The sequence below is a fragment of the Amblyomma americanum genome, chromosome 5 (genome assembly GCF_052857255.1).
Source record: "Amblyomma americanum isolate KBUSLIRL-KWMA chromosome 5, ASM5285725v1, whole genome shotgun sequence".
Lineage (NCBI taxonomy): Eukaryota > Metazoa > Arthropoda > Arachnida > Ixodida > Ixodidae > Amblyomma > Amblyomma americanum.
In genome coordinates, this window is record NC_135501.1 from 52,119,282 (window position 1) to 52,145,076 (window position 25,795).

General features: G+C 45.5%; 1 protein-coding gene across 4 annotated transcripts in view; it reads left to right on the forward strand.

Moving 5' to 3' along the window:
- LOC144132429 (uncharacterized) overlaps window positions 1-25,795 on the forward strand; it is a 79,570-nt gene that overhangs the window by 44,507 nt on the left and 9,268 nt on the right. For 2 of the 4 annotated variants that reach the window (XM_077664834.1, XM_077664833.1), the window contains exons 6-8: window positions 1,236-1,342; window positions 2,569-2,616; window positions 2,782-2,817. In XM_077664834.1, coding sequence (XP_077520960.1) covers window positions 1,236-1,342; window positions 2,569-2,616; window positions 2,782-2,817 — 191 coding nt within the window. Of the gene's footprint in view, window positions 1-1,235; window positions 1,343-2,568; window positions 2,617-2,781; window positions 2,818-3,420; window positions 3,575-7,528; window positions 7,660-25,795 lie in introns of those variants that run through there. The other 2 variants (XM_077664835.1, XM_077664836.1) reach the window with 2 other exon arrangements.

Here is a 25,795-nt window from a genome sequence, read left to right on the forward strand (position 1 = left end):
CATACACCACGAGTTCGTCCCACAACGGCAGACGGTGAATCGTGAGTTTTATATCCACGTTCTCCAACAAATTCGCGATGCACTGCAACGCCGTCACCCTGACTTATGGGCATCTGGACAATGGAGCCTTCTTCATGATAACGCAAGGCCGCACACTACTTTCAGCGTGACAAAATTTCTAGCCAAGCACAGCTTTACTGTACTTCCACATCCGCCATACTCGCCTGACCTCTCCCCATGCGATTTCTTTCCGTTTCCTCGCCTGAAGAGAGCTCTAAGAGGTTGCTCGATGCGGAGCGTGGAGGCCATTGAAGACGCCACGACAAAGGAGCTCACAGCCCTGCCAAAAGAAACGTTTTCCAACTGTTTCAAAGACTTCAAGAAGCGTTGGAAGCTGCGTATAGATTGCAAGGGAGACTGTTTCAAAGCGGTGCTGCACAAATGACATCAATGTAAAATGCATTTTTTTTTTAATGGACTCAGTCTCGAAACTTTACGGACAAAAGTTGTATTTTAGTTCAAAACTTCCACTCAACAGGTCGTCATGCTCAAAACTGCGCTCAAGAGAATACCGCACGATAAGCAAGAAGTTTATGCATTGTTTATACCTCCCGCACTTTCATACCGCAGAACATGGTTACACTTTTCTCCTTTTCTTTCTATTTTTAAGTCAATTTTCGCTTAAAAAGAAGTGCAAATCCTCTGGTCAGTAACTTTTCTGTACGCAACGCTCATTATATATTCAAAGATAATATGTCTTTCTGGCAGATCTCGTACTTCAAACCTGGGTAATCACAAAAGAACAACCTGAATTTTTAGGTGGCGAGGGTATCAGTTGTTTTCACCTTCAACCACGGTGGAGCCCCGGCACTAAGTTGCGCCCTATTTAACAGAACCGAGCAGCGTATTTGATGGTCGATATCTTTTTGTCAATCCATGCCAAGCATGTATCTGCCAGTCGCACTAGATCCTGTACCATTTGTGAAGCAGTTTTAGGTCTTAGGTTGGCCAAAAAAAAGTTGTGTAAAAATTCATTGCTCGATGAGCATAAAAATGCCTTCAGAGCAAATGATGCGGTCATATTTAGTTAAATGAATGCGGTTCTTATTAGCAGCAAACTGGATAAAACGTCTCTCTAAAAATGTCAACATCACTTTCAAGCATTTTTTTGCAATTTCGATGAGTTTATGCGGTTTCATTATGCCGTTTAACTAATTCACTACATTTAAATCCAGGAAATGTCGTTACGAATGTGCCAGCGAGTGGCCACTGGGTTGCCACCAGCCAAACGTGTAAGGATCCTATTCGCCTTACCACTGCCGACATCGGACTGCTTGGCAAGGTAGGAGAAAAGAACACTTCGGAAAAACTGACCAAACCGATAGCCATTACTCATTATTATCTGGCATTGTGCAGGAGAGTAATTAATATAGCTCTCAGAGATGGGGATACAGCAGAGGACATAAGAGAAGAGATGCTAGTGCGCGATATTCTGGCTAAAATCAGGAATATTGGCCATGGGCAATGCATGGAATGCGAAATCATTAACATCGATGGCTCTTGACGCTAAAGAAGCGTATTCTGAGACGGAAAAATTGGCAAGAAACTCCAGAAATCAGGTGGGTCGATACGTTATAGGAGTTTGTTCAAGAATGCGATTAACTGCAAGTCAGCGGTAGAGTTCGTCGTCTTGCGCTGAACATATTTAGGCTGGTGCATATGGAGCAGGCCATGTTCAGCCAAGCCACGTAGATGACAGGAAAACTCATAAAAGCGACATTCAACTGCCCTAGCCTTCTGCCTGTAGGGCCTACTTTTCATGTCGCACTGCATCAAATCATTAAATTAAATGTCTTCGAAGCGACTCCGGGGATATCTGTAAACTGCTTACTGGACATCACCATCCGTGGCAGCAGATCCTTGGTAACACTTGCGGCACGAAATAACAGCAAAATTCTATATTGGCTTCCACTGTGCGAAATTCTATTAACGCTACCGACATCAAAGCAAGCGTAATCGTACTTTCAAACACATTAGAGAAATGCACTTGTCCTGCCGCTGACATAATCTGACTGCACATATTAAGCTTAGGCGCCATATTCTCGTTCATGCATAATGCATAAGTAAACAGTTTTTGCGCAACGCAACGTCGCAGCGAAATAACCTTGACGACGCGTATGGGAGGAATCCGCCCAAAGTCTTCAGCTTCTTCACCGACGTGCACTAGAATTCAGGTACGACGAGGGCAGGGTTGTGCATCTGCACGTGTTTAGGCATTCTTGGGCGTTAACTTAAATGTACCTTGCGGCCACAAGAAGGGACCCGAGGCTTCCTAAGACTGGATCGCAGTGTGCTCTGTTCTAAATTGTACTGGTTATAAACGAATTTTACAATTCCTGCAATAACTTTGACGATTGCTATGCGGCAACTGGCGACATGTTCACGTATTGTAGAGCCAACGCGCTAGGACCAATGCGAAAACAAATAAGCTTGCTGCACTTTTGCAGCAAGCTTACCCATAAATTTTTGAGAAGCTATACAATTCGTCCAATCATTGCTTCCTTCCAGTGCGTTGCCAACTTCGCTGACCTCTGTCCAGCTGGTACCGTTGCCCAGGTAAAATTTTCACTGTTACTTTCCTAATAATGGAATTATGTTTTGCCTGTGCTTTATGTTGATCAAGAAAAAAACCCTGCACATTATTTTCCTCGATTTCTTTGCACTGTTGAATCCAGTCAAAAGTAATCATGCTTTCTTTTGTTTTCAACCCTTACTCTGCAGGACACAGTTTTCGAGAAACTGTTTGACACACTGAAGGTGAGTGATCTAGCAACTTCTGCCCCATTTTAAAGCGCCCCTGGACGGGCTTGATGACAGATGATGTACTGTGAGCGCAGTGATATTTTACCCCCTTAGTTGCTCGCGGGTCGTAAAACCAGGAATAAAATGTAATCTGTCACACATTAAACGTTCTACAGCGCGTAACACCCAACCGGCAGAATAGTTTTGAACGCCTAGCAAAAATCTTTGAAAACAATATTTACTGCACTCCGTTAAATCTGAGTATATATCTCGCTATGGATACAGTTTATGAATTTTCGGTACAAATGGGAATGATTGCCAGAAAAAGCATTTTGTTTAGCCTGGGCGGGATGTAATTCCGGGGGCTCATTTCGCATGACTGTTCAATAAATACGCTCGTGACGTTGGCTAGCCCCGAATGTGCCAATCAGTGAAAGCTTCTGTCCTTATACTTTTTCCTGGATCATCTTAAATATAAATACCCAATTGCATCGTCAGAACAATATTAGCTATGCGGAAAACGCTAAGAAAGCGCCACGTCGTGATGTCCAGATAAGAAACTGTTGGGAAAAAAAGAAGTGCTAAAATAACACTGTTGACAAGTAACAACTCTTGCAGTGCTTTTTGCTTGCGCTTTCGAAGCAAGACCTGGTCACTATCGCCTTGGGACAAATTTGCAGTCTTGCACAACTGTTTCAAAAGGTCAACGTTGGCATAGACATCTTGACCTTTCTGGATCGTTTTTTATCAAGTGTGGTAGCAGGCATCACTTGTAAGTTCACAGCTTGTCATCTTTTTTTTTTCACTCATACTTTCTATATAGTGTCTGAAACAGAGAAAATAGAACTGTAAGCAGTGGCTGTGCCTCATGGGTCCTCAAGCTTTATAAATCTCAGGCACCATGTTATCTCACGTGATTTTTTTCTGTGTTCTTCAATGCCATATGATTACAACTGTTGTAATCACTTTTACGACCACATCTGTTTTAAGTAGGCTCTTGAGAGCGTTCTTTGCGAAAGTCAAACCGCGAACGCAGCAGCCTTAGCGATCGCGCCGCCACCCACCCAGCTTCACGAACGGAGAACCCGGAGAGACAGGGACGCAACCCGAACCAGCGGCAGCAGCAAGCAAGAATAAAAGGGCGTTATCGGCATCCCCCTTAAAATGCGATCATTGAAGGGCGGCCTTGACTAAAAATTAAAAGGGGCTCTGAAAGGGGCTTCCCACAAATTTGTGGTATGCTTGAGATGTCAAAGGACGTCGCTTCACCAATATCCTCCAGCAAAAATTTTATTTGTTCAATGAATTTGTAAGAAGCTGAGTTATCTGTTGACAAAATCTCATTTTAATCGTTTTCGCACCTTTCTTTCGCCATTTTTTGCACGCTGAAAGGTGGGTAGTTCTGCGCCGACCACATCCCCACCGACGATAGTGAGGTAACTAGGAGAATGAGAATGAGGTAAAGTTTACTTGGCAGGCAGTATAAAGTAATGAATATTATTTTGCCAATATTTCTAAAGAGCATAGTATATAACAGCTTTAACTTAACCGTACTGGACTGCAGGGCGAAATCCTCGAGGCTGAAGAAAAGGGTTGCACTTAAATTGAGGGCAACAAAGCGAGGTACGGAAAGAAAAGTGATAAATTTAACATTAAACGGCAGGAAGAGAACAGTTGGCATCAGGGCACAAAGGTCGTCTAGTTACATACTGGCCGAACTTAAGAAGCATTGTGCGTGGTCAGGTCATATAAGGCAAAGAAAAGACATCCGATGGTCGTTAAGGACAAGGCAGTGTATTCCAGGAGAAGGCGACAGCCACAATGGGTGGCTAACAAATAAGGTGGGCGTTTTAGATTGGATGGGTTGCGCCAATAATGTGGCCGCAGTGTACCTAATCAAGACATATCTGGCAGGCCATTGTCCAGCAGTGAACTTAAGCTGACTATAATGTTCATGAATTTTCCTTTCAGCCATTTTCAGTTGGTGTGATGTGTTTTGTATATTATGCTGACTTTATCACGCTAATGTTCCCTCTCTCACCAGCGTAGTCTTTTCGAAAAGCAACCAGGCTGCATGGTTTGCGTCTCCCTCATATAGTCAGCCCCTACTGCTTCCCTAAAAGACAAAAGGTATTGGAGGGTGATGAAAAGGGTTCTCCATACCTCACAGTTATTTGTATCTTCATGGGTGCGGGAAGAGTTTCGCTAAACAACTGAGGAGCAAACCGGGCAGCCTGGTTACTTTAGGCACAGACGGTACCTATCGGTGTATTTTCTGCCCGCGGCTCATTCAGGTCATTTCAGCTCGTTTAGAACTGCAAAAGGCGTACCTGCGAAGAAATGAATCTGCTGTTTCTCTGATACTGTAATTGATTCCCAGGTGAATCACGTATGGCATGACGTCACTAACTTAAATGCTTCCGATTGGCCGTAAAATATCACTCCAGGAATAAGCCTAAATAGTCTTTAAATTGTAAATTTTTGACAGCGTGCACGTTAGAACGCTATGCAGAATACGGAGCCATGAAAATGCATGTTTCACTGCCACTTTTTCCCCATTTCAAAAGATAACACGAAAATGCATACGTTTAGGACAAGAGTGCGCCACGGATGCCGACCTGTGCGAAAATATTCATTCATAAGCCAATATAAGTGGTTCTAGCGCGCCAGTTTTGAAGGCCCCTGTCATAAGAAAAACAGTTTCGGCATTGCCAGTGACGTAGCCGAAATAGGCCTAATCCAGAGAGTCGTCACGTGAAAACAACATAACCTAGTGCGTGTAATTCGAACACCCCAGTGCGATGGCACTTTTGGTTCCCGTATCTATATGCTGCTCCGTCAACGTGCGGAAACGGCACGGTGAAAGGCATGAGTAATACAGCATAGCGCGATCCGATATCTGCTACCATGATCCGCTTACGCGGTACACCACTGCGTGCGAGCTGATTGGTCACGAAGCGGCGCTCACGCACGCAGCTTACTGCTGCTGACCTGCTGACAGGCACGTGCCGCCATCTGGCGCCCTAAGGGCATTCTGCGCACGCGCAGTGGTGCCTCGCGGAAACTGATTACGGTAGCAGATCGCGGATCGCGCTATGCTGTGACTCTCTATAAACTGGTGCTAGCCCGCTCGGATTGTTCGCAAATGTCTTAAGGACGTCTACGTATATATTCAAAATGAAGTAATTGCGGTCTAAAGTAAATTAGGTGAATTAGGTGGATATTGAACACTGCCCTTGGATCGCGACACAGGCACGCTACCTTTTAACCACAAACGCTCTTCGCTTTGAGCGAAATAGAGGTGCACATGGTGAATGCGTTGTCGTCTTTGCTTTGGTGTGCTGTCTTAAGGACATGTACTGATGTATTCATAGGTAATTATGACAATGCTAATTCGTGATTAGGTGATTTAACCAGATGAATTCTGTTTTTGAGATGCTTATTGTACTTAAATGGTTTCATATGTGTGTATGTGTGATGTATCGATTTGCAAGGTTTGATACGGGCATTACTAATCGGTGAAAGAGAGAGGTACACATCGGCCACGGGGCCACCGAGTGTGCGCCACGTGGTGTCGCGGTACTACTTTGACATTAGGCTTTGCCTGTTTGGCGGAAAGTTTCCATCCGTCGCGGAGTCCGGCGAGGGGCGCTCCGATCCCGTTCGTCCTAAGGCCACTGTAGGTTCACCATTGTTCAAATAGGAAAGGAGAATTTCCTCCCGCCCTCTACCCCTCTCCCGACTTCTTCGTCGTTTTCTGCTCTCCCATTGGACGAAGCTTCACACGTGACGAATAACGCCGCGCGCTTCGCTCAGTAATTGCGGCCGAGAGGGAGGGGCGAGGAGAAAACAGCGAAGAGAGTAGCAGTTCGCGCTACCTTAGGTTACTTTATAGTATGTATAGTTGCGCGTCGGTCCGCCATATTGCTCCGCCAAGCATCAAAAGCAACTCTTGCACGCAGGAAGCGGACTGGTGCGGTGGTTAGAGCGAGTGCAGGCTCTATCTGCTTGATTCTGGCTGCCGAACATGCTTTATTCTAAGCAGATTACTTTTGCATTGAATGACATATCTTCCTAGTAATGCGTTGCATGCACATAGCCTATCTCAATGAGTTACGAAAAAAATGGTCTTGTTGTGGATGGGTGGCGCCATCTCTTGTGAACGCCACAAATCACAAACGTCCTCTTTTTAAAAAATTGCGAACGTTTGTGATTAAACTGCGTGTTTTTCACAAGAAAAGGTTGTTTTGAGAGAACATGCGCATTCGGGGAAAATAAAATGCCGCAAAGCACGAGAACATTGGGTGTGAGAATGCACTGTCAGCAAAGGTCTAGTGTTAAAAGATGCAAACGAGTTGGCCTCTCCGTAATGCATGAATGCTTCTCAACCATGTGATCACGTTTAGCCAATAGACGCTCGAGCTGCGCCGCGAAAACAAAAGCGCAACTCTAGGTACTAAACAGTACCCTATTTCGTCGTATTCTTCTCCAGAGAAAGAGGAACACCCCTCCGCGCCGCTGCAGATACAGGCTGCCGATGAGCGCCGGCGGTCCGATACACCTATCGCGTTCTAGTCCTAAATGTGAAGCTTAAGCGCCCTCGATATTTTTTTCAAATATCGTCTGTAAGTTTACATGTTTTTTTTTTCTAACCGATATTTTGAACAATACATCCGAGGTACTCTGGACGTTTATTCTCCTATATTTCTCCCTCAAAATCATTCAGGTTAGAAGGAATGTCCATTCTTGGAGTCGAATGACCGGCTAAATGGTGTGGAGCATCTTCGGATCGGACGCATGCACAAGCATATGTTGTGAAATAAACCATTGGTTTTTGCTCACCACCTTGCGTATCCATGCATCAACTACCGTTTGATATCAAGGTATTTTCTTGCAACACTATAACAATTTATATTTACTTGTTACCGATTCTGCATTAGCTGCATTTTTCTGGCCTTAGCTGCTGCCTATAAGGACGCTGGGCATGGAGGTGAGAGAGTTTCAAGTTACAGATGTGCTCTGCGCTCTGCTTCCATGTCGAGACACTTTGCGACAAATGTGTATAAATCTTCATAGGATGCAGCGACGACATAGAAGTATAATTTGAAGTATTCTACCAGAATAGTTCAAGAACTTTCTTACTGGCCATGAAGCTTCTGAGGGAGTTTGATATAGGGACAGTAGCTGCTGCTAGGTGTGCTGCAGCTATTAAAGAAGTAAGGATCAGCGTCGCTGCGGCAGGGCTATGCCGCAAGCTACTGCTATAAAACGTGCTTGTATTTATTTTAAACTTTTTCTTAGGCTTATATCTTGTAAATAGAGGTAAACCACGTCTTCAGAACAAAGATTTCATTCTGCTTTGCACAGAAAATAAATACAGGAGACGAATACCCCCTCCAGAAAAGTATAGCCGCTTTTCATATTCAGTGCTGCTCCGAAGTGACGCGGTCACTACTTGGCCAACCTTTAATCTTTAAGCAGTGTTTCGAAGGAAGAAAAAGTTGCGCAGAATCTGTCTGAACCCCAGCAAGAAGTCGGAAACCTTCCCACATAGGTTTGAATTTCTCTGTCACATCATCAAAATACTCCAGGCAAACAAAATATTCAGGGCTTGGCAGCATCACCCGGAGAACGATGCTAAACTTCGCGCTTTGCTTCGTACAGGTTTTGCTGCGACTGCTCGGAAACACCGGCGGCAATCCTTCACCCATCGACGGTTATGCCTGCAGGGTGACATCAGCAATACCGCTGCAGCACCTGCCTGATTGCTCGACAGACGCGCTGCATCTTACAAGACTACCGCACGTGGAGAACTGCGCTGTGACGTGCACATTGGAGCGTCCGTTCGGCACTACAGCGACCCCAGCGACATCATCTGAGCCTTATAAAATCCCGGTCCGTCCCTCGGCGCCTTCCAGTGGGCTTGGCAGCATCGCCCGGAGCACGATGCTAAATTTCTGGCTTTGCTTCGTACAGGTTTTGCTGGGAATGCTCGGAAACACCGGCGGCAATCCTTCACCCATCGACGGTTATGCCTGCAGGGTGACATCAGCAATACCGCTGCAGCACCTGACTGATTTTTCGACAGACGCGCTGCATCTGACAAGACTACTGTACGTGGAGAACTGCGCTGTGACGTGCACAGTGGAGCGTCCGTTCGGCACTACAGCGACCACAGTGACATCATCTGAGCCCTATAAAATCCCGGTCCGACCCTCGGCGCCTTCCAGTGGGCTTGGCAGCATCACCCGGAGCACAATGCTAAACTTCGTCCTTTGCTTCCTACAGGTTGGTGAAAAACGACCTTCTCATGATTCTCTCAGAAGCAATTGTTTTTCTGGTGGTGCTGCCGAGCCCTGGCCTTGTTAGTCAATGCGTGACAGAATCGTTGCGCGTTATTTGTTTCCTGTTAAAACTCAGTGGTGAGGTTGAGGAAAACCCTGGTCCAAATGCCGATAAAATAGAACAAATTCTTCTTACTGTCACATCCATAAAGGCTTCCCAGAATCTCTTAGAAACAGGTCTTCAAAGTGTGCAAAGCCGGCTTTCCGAAATAGAAACTAGTCTTGCCTCCCTTCAGCTGTACAATGAAAAGGTACAAAAATGCGAGGAAGCCTTGAGTGTAATGGGCAAACAGAACAAATGAACAGCAAACTTCATTATTTTGAAAACAGAAGTCACAAGAACGATATAATCATTTTTGGCATAGAAGTACACGAAGGGGAAAATACTGAGGAACTTGGAAAACGAGTCAAGAATGACATATTCAAAGGCACTCTAGGCATTGATGTTAGATCTATCGAACGTATCCACCGGCTAGGAAAAAGTAACGCAGATCGGGCATGGCCTGTCATACACAGATTACACGACGTCTCCGAAAAACTAAAAATCCTTCAAAACTGCCTCAAACTGAAAGGTAGCGACTGGTCAATCACCGAGGACTATTCCGTACCGGTTCGTGAAGTACGCAAGAGGCTATGGCAATCATCCAAGATAAATCGAGACAACGGTGATAAGGTGGCTCTGAGATTGAATAAACTAAAGGTAAACGATGACCTGTACATGTGGGACAAAAGCGGAAACAAGCGAGTGCTGCTAAAGCATGCCGAGTGTGCACCAGCCAAAAGTGCCGCAGGTAGCAGCGACTGACCACAGGCTTCAGCACCATTTACACTACTATGTTTTAATGCCAGAAGTATCGTTAACAAAACCGATAAATTTGAAGAACTGCTTCAGGTGTACTCGCCGGATGTAGCTTTAATAACAGAAACCTGGCTACATTCCGATATACACGACTCAGAAATAGTTCCCAGCTCCTACGCCTTGATCCGCTCAGACCGCGATGGGCGAGGAGACGGCGTAGCCATTGCAATAAAAGAGAACCTCGTTTTCCACAAAGAATGTGGCATACCAAAACATGAAAGTGTCTGGTGCACTGTCAACATTAAAGACACCTTGGTACTAGTGGGTGGTATACACAGATGACCGAATGCCCACCAATTGATTACCTTCTTCAAATGCACGACTTCCTTCATAGCAAATTCAACGCTTGCGCAAAATTCATCGTCACGGGCGATTTCAATTTGCCAGGTATCGACTGGACGAACTTAGCAATCGGAAAAAAACGAAATATATAACTGCGGAAAGCTTTTGGATATAATGTTGTTTTTCGCTATCTCAAGTGGTAAATGAGCCAACGCGTGTCCAAGGAACCACAATTTCCGTACTAGATCTAGCCTTTGGGTCTAGTTTTCTCTGTCCTGAAATTAGTGTGGAAAACAAGATTTCGTTCCATAAATTGCTCTTTCTCACTTTTACTCACCTGCGCCACCACGCTGATCGTAATCACAGTAACTCTTTCGTCACTATTAAATACTACAGCAGGGCAGATGATGTAGGCAATATAGGTTATCTAGAATCAATCCTCGACAGTTTTTCTTGCGCAGATTCCCGCTGTGTAAATAACCTATGGCTACAAGTAAAAGCAGCGATAACACAGTGTGAGGCAAAATTTGTACCTACAAGGATAAAACGAACAAAAAGGAAAACCCCGTGGACTACACGTAACATCATTCATCTGAACCGAAGACTACAGCGTATGCGCAGAAGAAAAGGAAATAGTTTTCAGATAAGTGAACTTGCGAGCAAACTAAAACTGGAAATTAAGAACGCGCGGGAACTGTTCTTCTCAACAACTTTATCTAATTTTATTACTCGAGATCCAGGAAAGTTCTGGCGGTATTTATTGAGCCCTGAGCCCCGTGTATCACAAATGGAAATAGACGGTAGAGTAGTTACAGACCCTCATATTATAGAAGCTTATTGCAATCAACATTTCCAGTCTGTATTTACTCGTGAGTTTGCTACAAGCGCTACCATAAGTGAGCCACAATCACTGATGCCGGATATTGTGATTACCGAGACAGGTATAGTGAACTTGCTTTTGCAGATTGATGTCAAAAAGTGTCCTGGTGCAGACAACATATCAAATGCATTTTTGAAGCGATACGCGGAACAACTGGCCCCGTTCTCGCACAACATTTTCACATTTCCCCTAGAAACGGGCGCCCTTCCGTCCGACTGGCTATGTGCAAAGGTTATTCCAATTCACAAAAGCGGCAGCAGACTATCTGTAGATATGTATAGACCAATTTCATTAACTAGCTGCAGCTGCAACCTATTATAGCATATAATCAACAAATCCATAACAACGTTTTTGGAAGAAAATAACTTAATTCACAGCAGACAACACGGCTTTAGAAAAGGACTGTCAACAATCACTGAGCTATAAGAAATAAGAAATGATTTTGTACAAGTGATCGATTCCCAGCTTCAAGCAGATGCCATTCTAGTCGACTTTAGGAAGGCATTTGATCGTGTTCTACATTCTAAATTAATCGACAAGCTCCGTAATATTGGCATTAACTCAAAAGTAATAACCTGGATAAAATCTTACCTCACAGGTCGCACGCAATATGTTGAAATGAATAATTCACAATCCGAACCACTGAACGTTTTCTCCGGGGTCCCACAGAGATCCGTCTTGGGACCGATCCTTTTCCTAATATATATCAACGATATCTATGCCTGCGCTGAACCTGGAATAACAATAAGGCTTTTCGCTGACGACTGCGTTCTGTACACTACGGTACGTAGACCGGACGACCAGTTAAAATTAAATTCTTCTGTAAATAACATTGCCAGTTGGTGCGAAACATGGGGAATGGAAATTAATATCAACAAAACGTCTTGCATCTCATTTACCCGTAAAAAAGAGCCTCTTGTATATTCTTACAATTTATCAGGATCTAGCATAATGAGGGTGGATACGGTGAAATATTTAGGCGTTACATTTACCCATAAGCTAAGCTGGAACACGCATATATCTAACACGTGTGCAAAAGCATTCAAACAGCTCGGGTTCCTCCGTAGAAAACTGTCAGCAGCTCCTCCTCATGTAAAGCTAACAGCCTATAATACCCTCATAAGCCCCACCCTTGATTACGGCTCCATCATTTAGAGCCCCCATCAATCTTACCTCAGCGATCAACTAAAAAAAATTCAAAATAAGGCCTTCCTGTTTATTTATTCCTGCTACTCACGTCATGACAGCGTATCTTCCCTGCGAGCTAAAGCGCGTATTCCTACCCTTGCTTGTCGGCGACGCGTTGCTTCGATGAAGTTTCTTTTTATTCTTTACAATGATCGCATAAGACTTGGTAAAAATTAGTACATCAAGGCACCTTATCATCGTTCGAAGCGATTAAACCATGAAAAGTGCATCAGACCCATCCCAACGCGATGTACCACATATAAATTCTCATTTTTTCCGTTAGCCATTGAAGAATGGAATAATCTGCCTCACGAATTCATGGACGACGTCTCTCTTGATATCTTTTTGAAAAACGTAGAGTAGTTTTTGAAAAACAGAATTTACAATAAAAAGAGCAAAAGGAGGGGAAAAAAAAGAAACCTCCTACTATGTCTTGGGGTACTCAAAGCGAGTGTTCCGTTTAATATCATTTCTTCTTTCTCTTAGTTGTGCCTTTTTGACTATCGTGTTGACCGTTGACTATCGTGTTGACCTTTGACCGTTGATGGTCTCAGCCTACTTGCTATGATCTTTTCTACTGCAGGCGCATGTTTTGTATCTCGTGTATGTTATACTGGATATGTTATTGTTTGTATAATTGTCCCATTATTTTGCCCACTCCTGTAAGAGCCTAACTAGGCTTACAGTATGCTAAAAATAAATAAATAAATAAATAAATAAATAAATAAATAAATAAATAAATAAATAAATAAATAAATAAATAAAACCGTTCGAAGGCGAATATTCAGAGCATACGTGGGGCAAGCGAGTTTATATGAAACTACAAATGTTTAACTATCCGTGAAGCACACAAGCGGTCAAAATACACTGAGAAGGGGTGAAACCAAGAAGCACCCATGCTCCAAATGCCAGTGGACCATTTATTGTCACCAGCACTCATAATGTCTATAAAAATTTCCACAAGGGTCCTTCTTCCACCATTGGGAGGAAATGACAGCTATACGTGTGCCATTTTCCCGTGTACCCGCCGTGCATATTTATTGAGAACAGCACTACACTTCAGAGAGGAAAAAATTCTGCTTACGTAGTAGAGCAGCATTCCTCGTTTATACAGTGCCGAGGGACATCGCGCCCGTTTGTACTAACGTGTACTTTTTGCAGCAATAAAAAGCAAAGGTCCAGCAAATTCAGCTCTTCTCTGCAAAGCGCGTACCTAGTAATTAATAATCAAGCAGGAAACGCATCGCCCAGTTGGTACTGCCTTATTACCTACTAGTCGTGTTTCATGTTAGCTGCGCTGGATAGGTTCCAGCAAGGGATAGGCAACCACTTTACGCTATGTCCCCATCAGGTGACGCATCTAGACGCATTCTTCGCGGGAATTGCAATAGTCGAGATATCAGTCCCGACTTCGACAAGCACGTGCACCGGGAGGCGCCTCCTTAATAGCAGTCAGGACAGCTTCCGTCCGGTCTGTTTTCTTAGCGGGAGCAGTCAGTTTCACCTGCTCTCTATCTGCGACAGACGGCAGCCTGCCTTTCACGAGTGGCATCACTGACGTCAAAATAGTTTGTGAAGAGGTTGTAGAATCTAAAGAAATGACCGTCGTTCGCAGCTACACGCCGAGGCAGACGACGACGCATCTTAGTGCGTTCCGCTGCAATCGAACCGGTAGTGCGGCGACGCACAGCACATTTTCGACATTCGTCGTATTGATTTCGCGCAGCGTTGCGCACTCAAGGTTCGTTTATTACATGTTTATGGTACAAGGTTAGAGAAAAACATTGGAATACAGAAGGATGTCCCAAAGTCAGATACTGTGGACGGGACCTCCTGTAAGAACAGTTGTAAAAATGAATTACAGACAGCAGACGCAAAAAAAATTAAAGTTGTTGGCATCATAAATGAGCAGTGAGTGAAATACGACAAATAATGCAAACCCTTATTTGAATGAAAAATCATTACACACCTAATATCATACAGACCAATACAAAAGGCAACTCATTGAATAATATAAATGACAAAACTAGTACCATATACCAAGTAAAATACAATTAGGGGGATTGTAAAAACTGACTACGAGCGGATTTAAAGGCACAGATATTAAGTGATTGCTTAATGCTAACTGGTAATGAGCCCCATATTGCAGTGGCAGTGAAACGAACTGTTTGCTTTCCATAATTAGTGTTAGGTTTAGGGAGTAAAAAGTTAATTTTTTTAGCAAAACGCATGTCGTTGCGACTCGGACTTTGATCACTGCTAGTTAACGAAAAAGGAAGTAGATTTCTAACAGATTTGTACATAAGGGTACATAGTTTGTAGTCGATTATTTTGGGCATTAATAAAATATTGTATGATAGGAGCAGACGAGGGGCATTAGCAGAGTTGTGACTATAAGTGATAATTCGAATTGCTTGATTTTGAATAGTTTGTAGAGAAGATAAATGCGAATGATACGTGTCTCCCCAAGATGAAATGCAATACTGAATATAGGAGTGGATGAATGAGTAATAAAGGGAAATGAGAAAAGGAACATGAAAATACGGGCGAACATTGATTAATAATGTAATACCATACGCCATTTTTGGGAAATAGATGAGACGCGGGTGTGAAATTTAAGATGTTTGTCCAGTACTGCGCCTAAAAAGGATACGTGATCAGCTGAAAGGATTGAGTTTGAGCTTATGCTAACAGACGGGTTTTCGAAAAGAACTTTTTGAGGTGACCTAAAAATTATAAAGCTGGATTTTGATGCATTAATGAACTGCAAATTATTTCGGCACCAATCGAATACATTATGTGCATCAATGTTAAGTTTATCGACCACTTTATTTATATGTGAATCTGAGGTTAAGATTGTTGTGTCGTCAGCATAAAGAAAACAGTTGGAATTATAAAGACACAGAGGGAGGTCATTGATATATAATAAAAATAGAAGAGGGCAAAGAAGGGAACCTTGCGGAACTCCAACGTTAGTAGTCTTGAATTTTGAGTATGTTCCCGAGATGAACACGGCTTGTTTTCTATTGAATATATAGCTTCTGATTAGCGAAAGTGCAGGCCCAGTTATGCCGACAGCGTCAAGCTTATTGAATAAAATAGCATGGTTGAGAGAATCAAAAGCTTTGGAAAGGTCAATAAATAATGCACCTGCAAAGTTACCTGCGTCGATGTAGGATTTAATTTTATCGGTGAGAGCGATCACAGCTAATTCGGTGGAAAATCCCATTCTGGAACCAGACTGGTTAGGTGAGAGAATGTCAAATTTTGTTAAGTAATTGTTTATTCGGATAACAATGGCTTTTTCAATAATTTTACTGAAAAACGATAAAATAGCGATTGGGCGGTAATTAGAAATGAATTGTTTATCTTCCTTTTTGAAGACTGGAATTAGCTTAGCCTTTTTCGATGCAGTAGGGAAAGTGCCCGATTTCAAGACCAGATTGACAATATGGGCGAAGACATCGCAAATGAGATGCGATACAAAGAATGAACCGGAGAAATTATGAGGACAGTTGTTCACGATGGCAACGCGTCACATCACTCCCAATGCGGGCGCCTTCCCCGCTGGTTACCAAGCCACCTCTATAGAGGTGGCGCACCCACTCCTGCCAGCTCACAAAGTTCTCTCATACTATGGCGTTTTGCGGAGCCTTCATGTCAGGAAAGCTATCGGAGGAATCAGATTCTACCTTGGGTGCAGCGACGGCGTAGACGGAGAGCATATGCCTCATGTGCAATTGGACCGCGAGTGGATTCACAGAGACTGTCGAAATTCTCCACAGGTCATAAAAAAAACAATCCAAAGGTTGGTGAAATTGAATAACCAGGCCTGGGATGCGGCCTGATCCCAGCAACGAGGCCTGACAGCGCATCCTCTCACCAAAACAGAATTTGGGCTCCCACATGTGATGTTTGACATCTCTTATAAGGATACTCCAATTAACCCCGACTTGCAGTCATCACCTGCTAGGAAGCACTTAGCCAAAGAGGCGGTGAGACCAGCGACGCAGCACAGGTGCTAATCATGTCTGGCTCCGGACAGGTCGATGTGGGAAACTGCACGTGGAAACGTTTTTCTCTAGAACATTTTCTTGTTAGTCTTCCATAGCAGTGGTGTTTAAGCAACAAGCGTGTATAAATGCGATGTCGCAGTTACCTTGAGAGGTTAGAACTGATGAACCTTACCCAAAGGTAAATGGTACGAACGTAACCTGTTACTGGTTTAGCGGACAGACAACAGGTAGGTTTGGCATTCCTGGCAATAAGTATATAGGTGGAAATATAAAGGAAAACTAAACTATAATTAAGAGGCTGGCACTTGTAAATATGCTTCACAAGAATTTCAAATTGTAGGAGGTACAGATTTACTCACCTACATGGAATCATTTTGCCGAAATGGTCCAGAGTTTCTGTAAAGAATCAGCACTAAAGCGAACGTGCAAAACTTTGTACTGGTGAGCGATTTTATTCCCAATGTAGGCAAGAGACAGGCAGAAGACAGAGAGTGGTAGAAATGGCACAGGTTCTAAAATAGAGGGGGGGGGGGGGGCAATTACGAGCACATTGCGCACAATGACAGAGTTTAGGAATCAATAATATTTTTCCCAGAAACGAGCAAAGCTGAAGTTTGGTTTGGTTTATGGGTGTTTGACGTCCCAAAGCATCTCAGGCTATAAGGGACGCCGTAGTGAAGGGCTCAGGAAATTTCAACAGCCTGGGGTTCTTTAACGTGCACTGACATAGCACAGTACGCGGGCGTCTAGTTTCACCTCCATCGAAATTCGACCCCCACAGCCGGCATCGAAGCCGCGTCTTTCGTGCCAGCAGCCGAGGGCTATAACCACTCAGCAACCGCGGCGGCCAAACCAGAAGTGGGCCTGGAAGAACCCGAATGGCGAGACTCAAATTGAAATAGACTTTATGTACTCGCGCATTCTGGCATTGTGGGGATGTGTGGGGGCTCGGCAGGGTGACATGTAGTGATAATTGGGTGCTAGGGTCGGCAATTAGTCGACCTTTAAACTGCCAAAGAAGCAAACTATTAATGAATTTGAAGCCGATAAACAAGTTAGCTGAACGAGGCAGAGCAGCGGAATTGAAGATATTGTTTCAGAAATTAAATGGCGCCATAAACGAGGAAGACAACGTTAGTATTGAAGAAATGTATGATTATCTGATAAAAATAATTATAGGGTGCACAGTAGAAGCAAGGACTGAGGAAGATAGACAAGATGCTGCTAAGCTCTATCTGAAGGGAAAATAAATAAGAAACAACAAAACATGAAAGCCTCTGGCACAACAGTCAAAACAAAACTGGCTGAACTGTCAAGGTAATAAATTGGCGGTGGCTTAGCTCCGGTTAAACCTGGAGTGACCCGATAGCTACAGCTGGCCGAGTGGAACTTGCTCAGCTGAATTGCAAAGCCAGTGTTTCACTGCTTCATTTCGCTAGGCGTTCCTTCATCTTCGTACCGCTTGACACGGCGCATGCGCACAGCTGTTGCAGCTCGGTTTCGCCGGCGCGCCGCGCCGCCGGCAGCAGCAGCTGCTCCGAACCACTTGGCTGGTCACGTGACCAACCACGTGACGAATGTCGTGATCAGCCACGGCGCCGCGCAGCCGGCAGCTGGTCCGCACCACGTGAACAACCACCTGACAGCGTGGTGGCGCAGCCACAGGGTGGCGGTGCCGCCACGACACCGCCACGCTAAAGGCTCGAAATGCTACCGTAATGTTGCTATCGCTAGAAAGTGACACGGCAATGGATTGTCGATCCGATGGCAATGCGACACTTAGATACAACAAATGGAAAAGCATGAAAGCCTCTAGCCCAACCGTTAAAACAAAACTGCCTGAACTGTCAAGCTAACAAAAATGACACCGCAATCGATTGTGGATACGACGGCAATGCGACGCTGTGGTAGCAATGTTAAGCTTTTTTGATTTAGCTTTGCAATTCAGAGGCAACCTTGCCTACACTTTTTCGTATTTCATTCAACTTCAGATCGTTGCTGTTGCTGCTTGCTTCTTCTCCTTGCTTTCTTTTCTGGACGCCGCTGTCCGTTTTCTCCGGCGTCGTTTTTTTCACCGAGTCTAGTTCTGGCCCTTGAAGGAACGACAGCCATCACGTTGTCGGTAGCATGCGTACGTCCACCCCTTACCCTACTCTGCGGTGAAATCGCTTATATCGCACTGCACAGTCTTACAGAACATCGCACAACGTGTTTAAGGAGCTATTCAAATGCGGGCTCCACGGACGAGTTCCGCTCACGGCTCTCGTTTCCAACCTCAGCCTCGACGAATTCGTTCCATCTTGGACGAGATAGGCCACAGCTACGCTTTTCTCTATTTCACTCCCCGCCCGAAATAAACTTTAAATCCCGGCGCTCGCCTTCTCCTAGTTTCCGCTTCCATCTCGTACGCAGAAAGTTTGAATTGCGAGCCAGTTGGTACATTGTGAAATTCAAAATAACCAGCCACAAAAGACAAGGGAGAAGGGAAGGAGTGTTCACGACACAACGTTCTACAGTGGCCGACTTAAAAAACATTGGCGGTTTTTTAGCTCTAGTTAAACCTGGAGTGACGCGATAGCACAGCTGGCTGAGTGGAACTTGCTCAGTTGACTTGCAGTCAGTCTTTCGCCGCTCCGTTGATGATGATGTCGTCCTCAGGCTGAGCCTCTCTGGCGTTCCTTCTTCATCTTCGTCCCATTTGACACGGCGCATGCGCACAGGTGTTGCAGCTCGGTTTCGCCGGCGCGCCGCGCCGCCGGCAGCAGCAACTGCTCAGCACCAAGTGACCAGCCACCAGCCACCAGCCACGTGGCTGGTCACGTGCCCAACAACGTGACGATCCACATGACCGGCCACGGCGCTGCGCCGCCGGCAGCTGCTGCGCACCACGTGATCAGATGGTGGTGGCTGCGCAGCCACAAGGTGGCATCACGTTGAAGGCTTGAAATGCTACTGTAATGTAGCTATCGCTACGAAACTTAATTCTTTCTCGATTAAGCGCACCGAGGTTGCGCTAATGAAATCATGGCATGACAAAATGATATGCTGCGCTTCCAAATTTTCTCGCTCTTTTTTTCCCTTGCCTCTACCAAGAATCGTTACATTGCTAAACAATGGATAACACCAACATTCATTGCAATGGCGTGACAAAGTTGCACCGTCACCGGACCCCAGGGACCGCTAATAAATCTCAGTTGATAGTCCAGTCGTTCCGGCGTGAACACTCCTTCTCCTGCCCTTTGTCTTTTGTGGCTGGTTATTTTCATTTTCCCTCTCGTCTCCTCTTTGTCCGCTCCAGTTCTACGATGCACGTCCTCGTATCGGCTGCTTACGGAGAGCACGCACCCGTGCTCACCTTCTACATTTAGGCTGTTTGTCTTCCCTCCTTCTGTCGTTCTTGTGCTTTCCTGTTTTCCATGCAGCATGCCTATGCGTCATACACCAAGCTTTCACCATGTTTTCTCGCCATGGCCCCTCTAATGCTGTTTGCATTAATAGGCGTAAGGGCCGCCGCGGTGGCTCAGTGGTTATGGCGCTCGGCTGCTGGCCCGAAAAACGCTAGTTCGGTCCCGGCCGCGGGGGTCGAATTTCGATGGAGGCGAAATTCCAAACATCCGTGTACTGTGCGATGTCAGTGCACGTTGAAGAACCCCAGCAGGCCGAAATTTTCGGAGCCCTTCACTGTAGCGTCTCTCATAGCCTGAGTCGCTTTGGGACTTCGAACCTGGATAAACCATAAAGCAATAGGCGTCAAGTAATCGACGAAAGAACGATATGCATAAAATGCAACGCTTTAAGCATGCTCTAAAGAGCAGCGGTAGCCTAAAGGCTGTCAGGAGGAACTTTGACAAAACTCACAAGCGCGCCCTAAGACACAAGGAGGGCAGTGCCTTCACAAATGTCGATAAGGTACGGCTGTTGGGAGTTTTATACCCACACCTGTAAAGCAGCCGACAAAATTAGGGCGATAGCAATTTTACATTCTCTGGGCAAACAATGAGAGAGTAAAGGATGCTTTACAAGCAGTGCAAAGATAGAAGCAGCCGGTGAGGATGATGCAGATCTGCTGAACGACGGGGGCACACTGCGTTTGCAAAAATTGGCCACCCTCTTTACGCAATGCCTCACGACGTCGAGGGCACCAGAAACTTGGATGAATGATCGTGTTATTCTAATGCATAAAAAAGGGGACGCCAAGGACAGGAGAAGCTACAGTCAGACCAGCTTACTGTCCGTGGCCAACAAGGCGTTTACTAAACTATTCGCTAACAGAGTAACACCAACCTCAAAAAACAAAAAAAAAGATAGTTCCCGAGTTCGAACCCGATCGCGGCGGCCGCATTCAGATGGAGGCGAAGCGCGCAGGTGCCCCTGTGCTGTGTTATATCAGTGGATGTTAAAGATCCCCAGCTGGTCGAAATTATTAATGCGAAAGCAATATATGGTTATGTCGCGTCAGCAAAAAGTCTCAGCACGATTATGTCGTTCTGTGGAGATAAATGTGCGAAAGTTTGATTGTGTAAGGTAGCGCGTGAGTAGATCTTTAAATAGGAAAAGCTTGATGGACTAATTGTAATTAGTTCATTCAAAACTGAATTAATGAGTAGATCTTTAAATAGGAAAAGCTTGGTGGACTAATTGTAATTAGTTCATTAAAAACTGAATTAATGAAAATAAATGCTGTCTTTGAAGCAGGTTTTTATAACTGATTCTTTGAAAAACGGTGTAAATGCACGAGAAGGTTTACTTATTATAGAAGATGAAATAAAAAATAAAGGAAAATAGAATTAAATATGATGAAAATGGAAGAATAAAGATAATCAAAAATACATAAATTAAAGCAACAAAATTTCAAAATAATAAAAAATGAACAGTGGAGAGAGAAAGAGAGGGAAGGGAAAGGCTTTCGCATGTCCGCTCTTAAGCAGACTTAAGTGCAATCCTATAACTTTTACAAAGCCCTCCACTACGGCACCTCTTTCCTTCTTTCTTTCACTGCCACCTTCATATCTTCCGTTACGGCGTGATTCCGGTGCACACCTAGGTGTCACACAATTACGGCGCCATTTTTTCCCGGAAAAGCAGTTTTCAGTCTTCACAAGTTTCTTTTTTTTAGGAAAACCAATGGCGCAGTACCTCTCACGCAGCCAAGTATATGTGAGGCCATTTGGCCCAAGTAAAGAAGAACGCTTACACTCCGCAAGGGAAGCGTCGAGTTCCTCACAAGGAACGAGAGCATCAATCACCGATTTCCCTGTTCCAGAATTAACACGCTAGGAACTTGAGACAGTCATTTCGCCCTCAAATGTTCCGCAGAAGTCAGTTGCTACTTAAAGCTGCTGATGATCTTGGCGTACAGCTTACGCATACGAAGGCTCTCTTTGCCGTAGAAGCGTACAAAGCCCCCGTACCTTACGCCAGATGCAGGGCATAGGGTTTCGATAATCCAGAAACTGACAGAGGGACTTCCAGCGCTGGTCTGCCAGCATGTCCATTCGTCGCTTGATTTACCTCTGCATACGTCGCACGTCTCTGAGATCTGTTAAGCATTTGGTCTGTCTGTACCGTATTTCTGCACACCGCTGAACAATGCTCAGGCGGTCTAATTGCGTACCATTTTCAGTCAGCATTCTAGGTGACGTCTCTAGCAGCCTTGGCCTCTAGCAGCCTTGGCTGCTGTTGCTGTAGTGTCCTCTAAACTAGAAATGGGGGCTTCATTGCATGCGTCTTGAATATGTGTTTTCAGTGCCGTCCACTCCTTGTGCACCTGTCGACCCAAGTCCTTGAATTTTGAGGTCAGTGGGTATATGGTCACTTGCATCGGTCTCCACATCTGAAAACTACCGAACACACCGGACAAGAGACCGTGAAAGGTCTATGCAACTGCTGTAGGACCAGCCTCGGAGGTTACTCGGCTACCTTCAATCATACGGCTACCTTCAAGTTCGTTATCTGATGCAAACAATGCCGGGTTCCTTCCTCTGGCTTTGATTCTAGGACACCCCAAAGTATATGTGGTGGGTGGTGGAATTTTAAAAAATTGAATTGTTTATTTCTGACCTTGTTGGGAAAATGTTACAGATAGGTGGACCGTAGAAAAAAAATTCGCTGCGATTTAACTACTCCTGAACCTAGGTGGACAACGAAAGCTGTGGCTTATCTGGCAAGTAGACGCGGCTTGACGTCTGTAACTTTGAACGCGTTCCGCGCACCGGATAGGCAGTGCGCCCATCCTGGAAGGCGGCAGTTAAATTAATGGTTCATCGCGAGCTGTTGGTCACCCAAAGAACGCTGCGGCCTGTTATACCGCCCACTACCGGAGGATCGAAAGGTCAAAGGTCAAGTAGTGCGACACCATGGTGGACCACATATGGTAAGGCCTATAGCCATATTTGACCTCAGGATCACTCACGGCGGCATCGGCTTTGCCTAACGTAGTGAAGCTTTCGCTTCTAAACGTGTCCGTGGACAGTTTGACGGGTCCATGATCCCTTATGTCGGCGCCGTGACAGCCTCACATATGCATACATGCATGCATAAGCACATTTTACATATATGTATAGGGCTATCCTTACACGTTATTCACATGTTGATAACTCCCATATTCCTTAGAGCATATATCAAACAAATGTAAAAACAGATATAACGCACGCAAAGACTATTACATTCAAATGGCATACATCAACTGGACTTCCTTTTACTCTGATGCTAAAGGACCAAGTCGGATCTAACTACAATAATTTAAATATGTTGGCATTGTGTACTTAAGGCGCTGTTTCCCGTATTTTGAGCGTGGCGTCGGTACTGCCAGTCTTTAAAGTCTCTTCAAAGTTAGGCACGAGGCACCAAGCGCCACAGAGACTGCTTGCCTACCCCGATGACCCTTCGGCTCTTCCTACTCTTCACCGCGCTACCGCACGGGCGCGGCGCTATGCAAAGCGGCTAGGCAGGCAACGCTGGGCTGCATGGTGTGCCCGCCTGTCCTCTACGCAGGGCAATCGACATCTTTGGAGAGTGTTTCACGCCATGGAGCGCCCTTCTCAGGTTGCAAATTACACAGAGAGCATTCGCCTCGCACTAAATGTGGATGAGGACACATTTGCACAACAAGCGGCCCGTCAATTTTTTCCAAACCATGACTGCACCGCTACGTCTCCACCTGACTTATCGGTAACAGAGCCCCCCGATGGGATTACTTCTGACCTCAGCATGGCAGAGCTGCTGGCCTCCATTGACCGTTTAAAAACTTCTACTACTCCCGGGCACGACGGCATACCTAACTCCTTATTCCGTAACTTGGAAGGGAGGGCTTTGGAAACGCTACTTGATACTTTTAACGAAGTGTGGCTTTCTGGCGTCATGCCGGGAGACTGGAAGCATTCTATTGTGGTACCAATACCCAAGTCAGGTCAGCCTCCAGTACCTCTCTCGGCCCTTCGTCCGATTTCCCTTACCCCTAACATCTGCAAGCTTTATGAAAACATTCTAGCCGCACGCTTATCATGGTGGCTGGAATCCCATGATTGTTACCCAGATTCCCAAATTGGTTTCCGCGCACAAATTAGAACGGAGGACGGCCTTGCTACTTTGGCTGCTGACGTGCTTGACCACTCTCCACAGAGTCACCTTGTACGAACCGTAATCGCTACAGACATAACAAAGGCATATGATAACATCCTTCACTCTGCCATTCTTGCCTCCCTTCAAACTCTTGGTCTCCCTCACCGGTTCCTCCTCTCCATTCACGCCTCAAATCGAACCTTCAGCGTGCGTGTCCACGGAAAGCCCTTTGGTAATTTCACTTCCAATAGAGGAGTGCCGCAGGGCTCCGTTCTCGCCCCCACATTATTTAATGTGGCTTTAATTCCTCTTGTTCGAGCCCTAGAGACCATCCCTTCTATCCGCGTGCTTGCATATGCCGATGATATCACCTTGTGGTGCTGTCATCCAGATGCGTCTATTCATCAGTCGGTCCTTCAACACGCGTTGGATGTATTGACATCTCGCCTCCCACCTCTGGGTCTAACACTCTCTCCTACTAAATCATGTTTCATTCGAATTGGAAATAAAGCCGTCTTACGGAAAGCTCCCCCTTTAAATTTTACGCTACATAATTGTCTGATTCATCACGTAGAAACTGTTCGTAATCTTGGTCTTCTCCTCCATACATCTGGGACTGGCACCCCGAGGCTGACAGCCACCCGTGAATCGGCTCACGCTACTCTAGGTCTGATTCGTTGTATAGCTATGCGCTCTGGTGGCGCACGTGCTCATACGGCCCGCCAGCTTGTGCGCTCTATCCTTCAGCCACGGATAGTATATCAGGCTCAATTTCAACGTCTCACCCGCAGACAGTGGGACTCCCTTGAAGCTATCAATCGTGCGGCTATGCGCGTCATAACATATCTGCCTCGTTTAACACCCATACCTGTGCTACAGGAGTTCGCCCAACTTAATACACTCAGTGAAATCATCGACCAACGGGTGGCAAATAGAGCTCGAAAACAGTCTCTCAAACTTCATCGTTTAAAGACACTTCCACCGTGGTCCTATTGCCAGCTCACTGACAATCACCCCACTGTTTCCCCGTCGGTATCAGCAGCGTATCTGCCTGAAGGGTGCATATTATACACGGATGCATCTCATTCTTCAGAGAGGGGAGTTACTGCTGTGTATAGTCCATCTCATCCGCATCTCAACTCTCGCGCGACGTATACTGCGGATACGTGCACTCCCCTGGCATTGGAACTTCAAGCCATTTACAATGCCAATGCTTCCCTTCCGCTCGTTCCAACATTCAATACAGTTCACATTTACACCGACTCCCGCGCCGCCCTTAAACAGCTGAAGGCTGTTAGACGAACTTTCCAGATTTCACAATCTATTCATGTGCTCTGCGCAAAGTATCCGTGTCCTGTGCGCATACACTGGATTCGCGGCCATGCCCAGGATCCACATAACATTCAAGCGGATGCTATGACTCATCATCATACATTAGATGATCCGTCACCTTCCCCTCTTCCCCCAGATCCGTTCCTGTCCCACGTTTCCGATTCCGAAGTTCTGCGCCAGCGAACACGCGCTCTAATTCCTCCGTGTTCGCACCCTCTCCCCCGTAGTCTTACTCGGCAGGAGGAGGTATCCGTGCGCCGGATTCGGGCAGGGGAGGCTCTGACACCATCTGTCCGCCATCGGGGGCATGCCAAAGATCTGCCACTACCTGACAGGTGCCCTCACTGTGGCGCTGCACCGGACATATGTGATGTGCGGCACTTGTTGTGGACGTGCCCAGCGACGGCTGCTATCAGAAAACGGCTCCTCAGGGAGGTGGGCCTGCGGTGGAACCGCGAAAGTGACTTCGTGAAGTGGACAATGGACAACCGTTTCATTAACAACCTCTGCGACTACCTCAGCGCAACGGTTC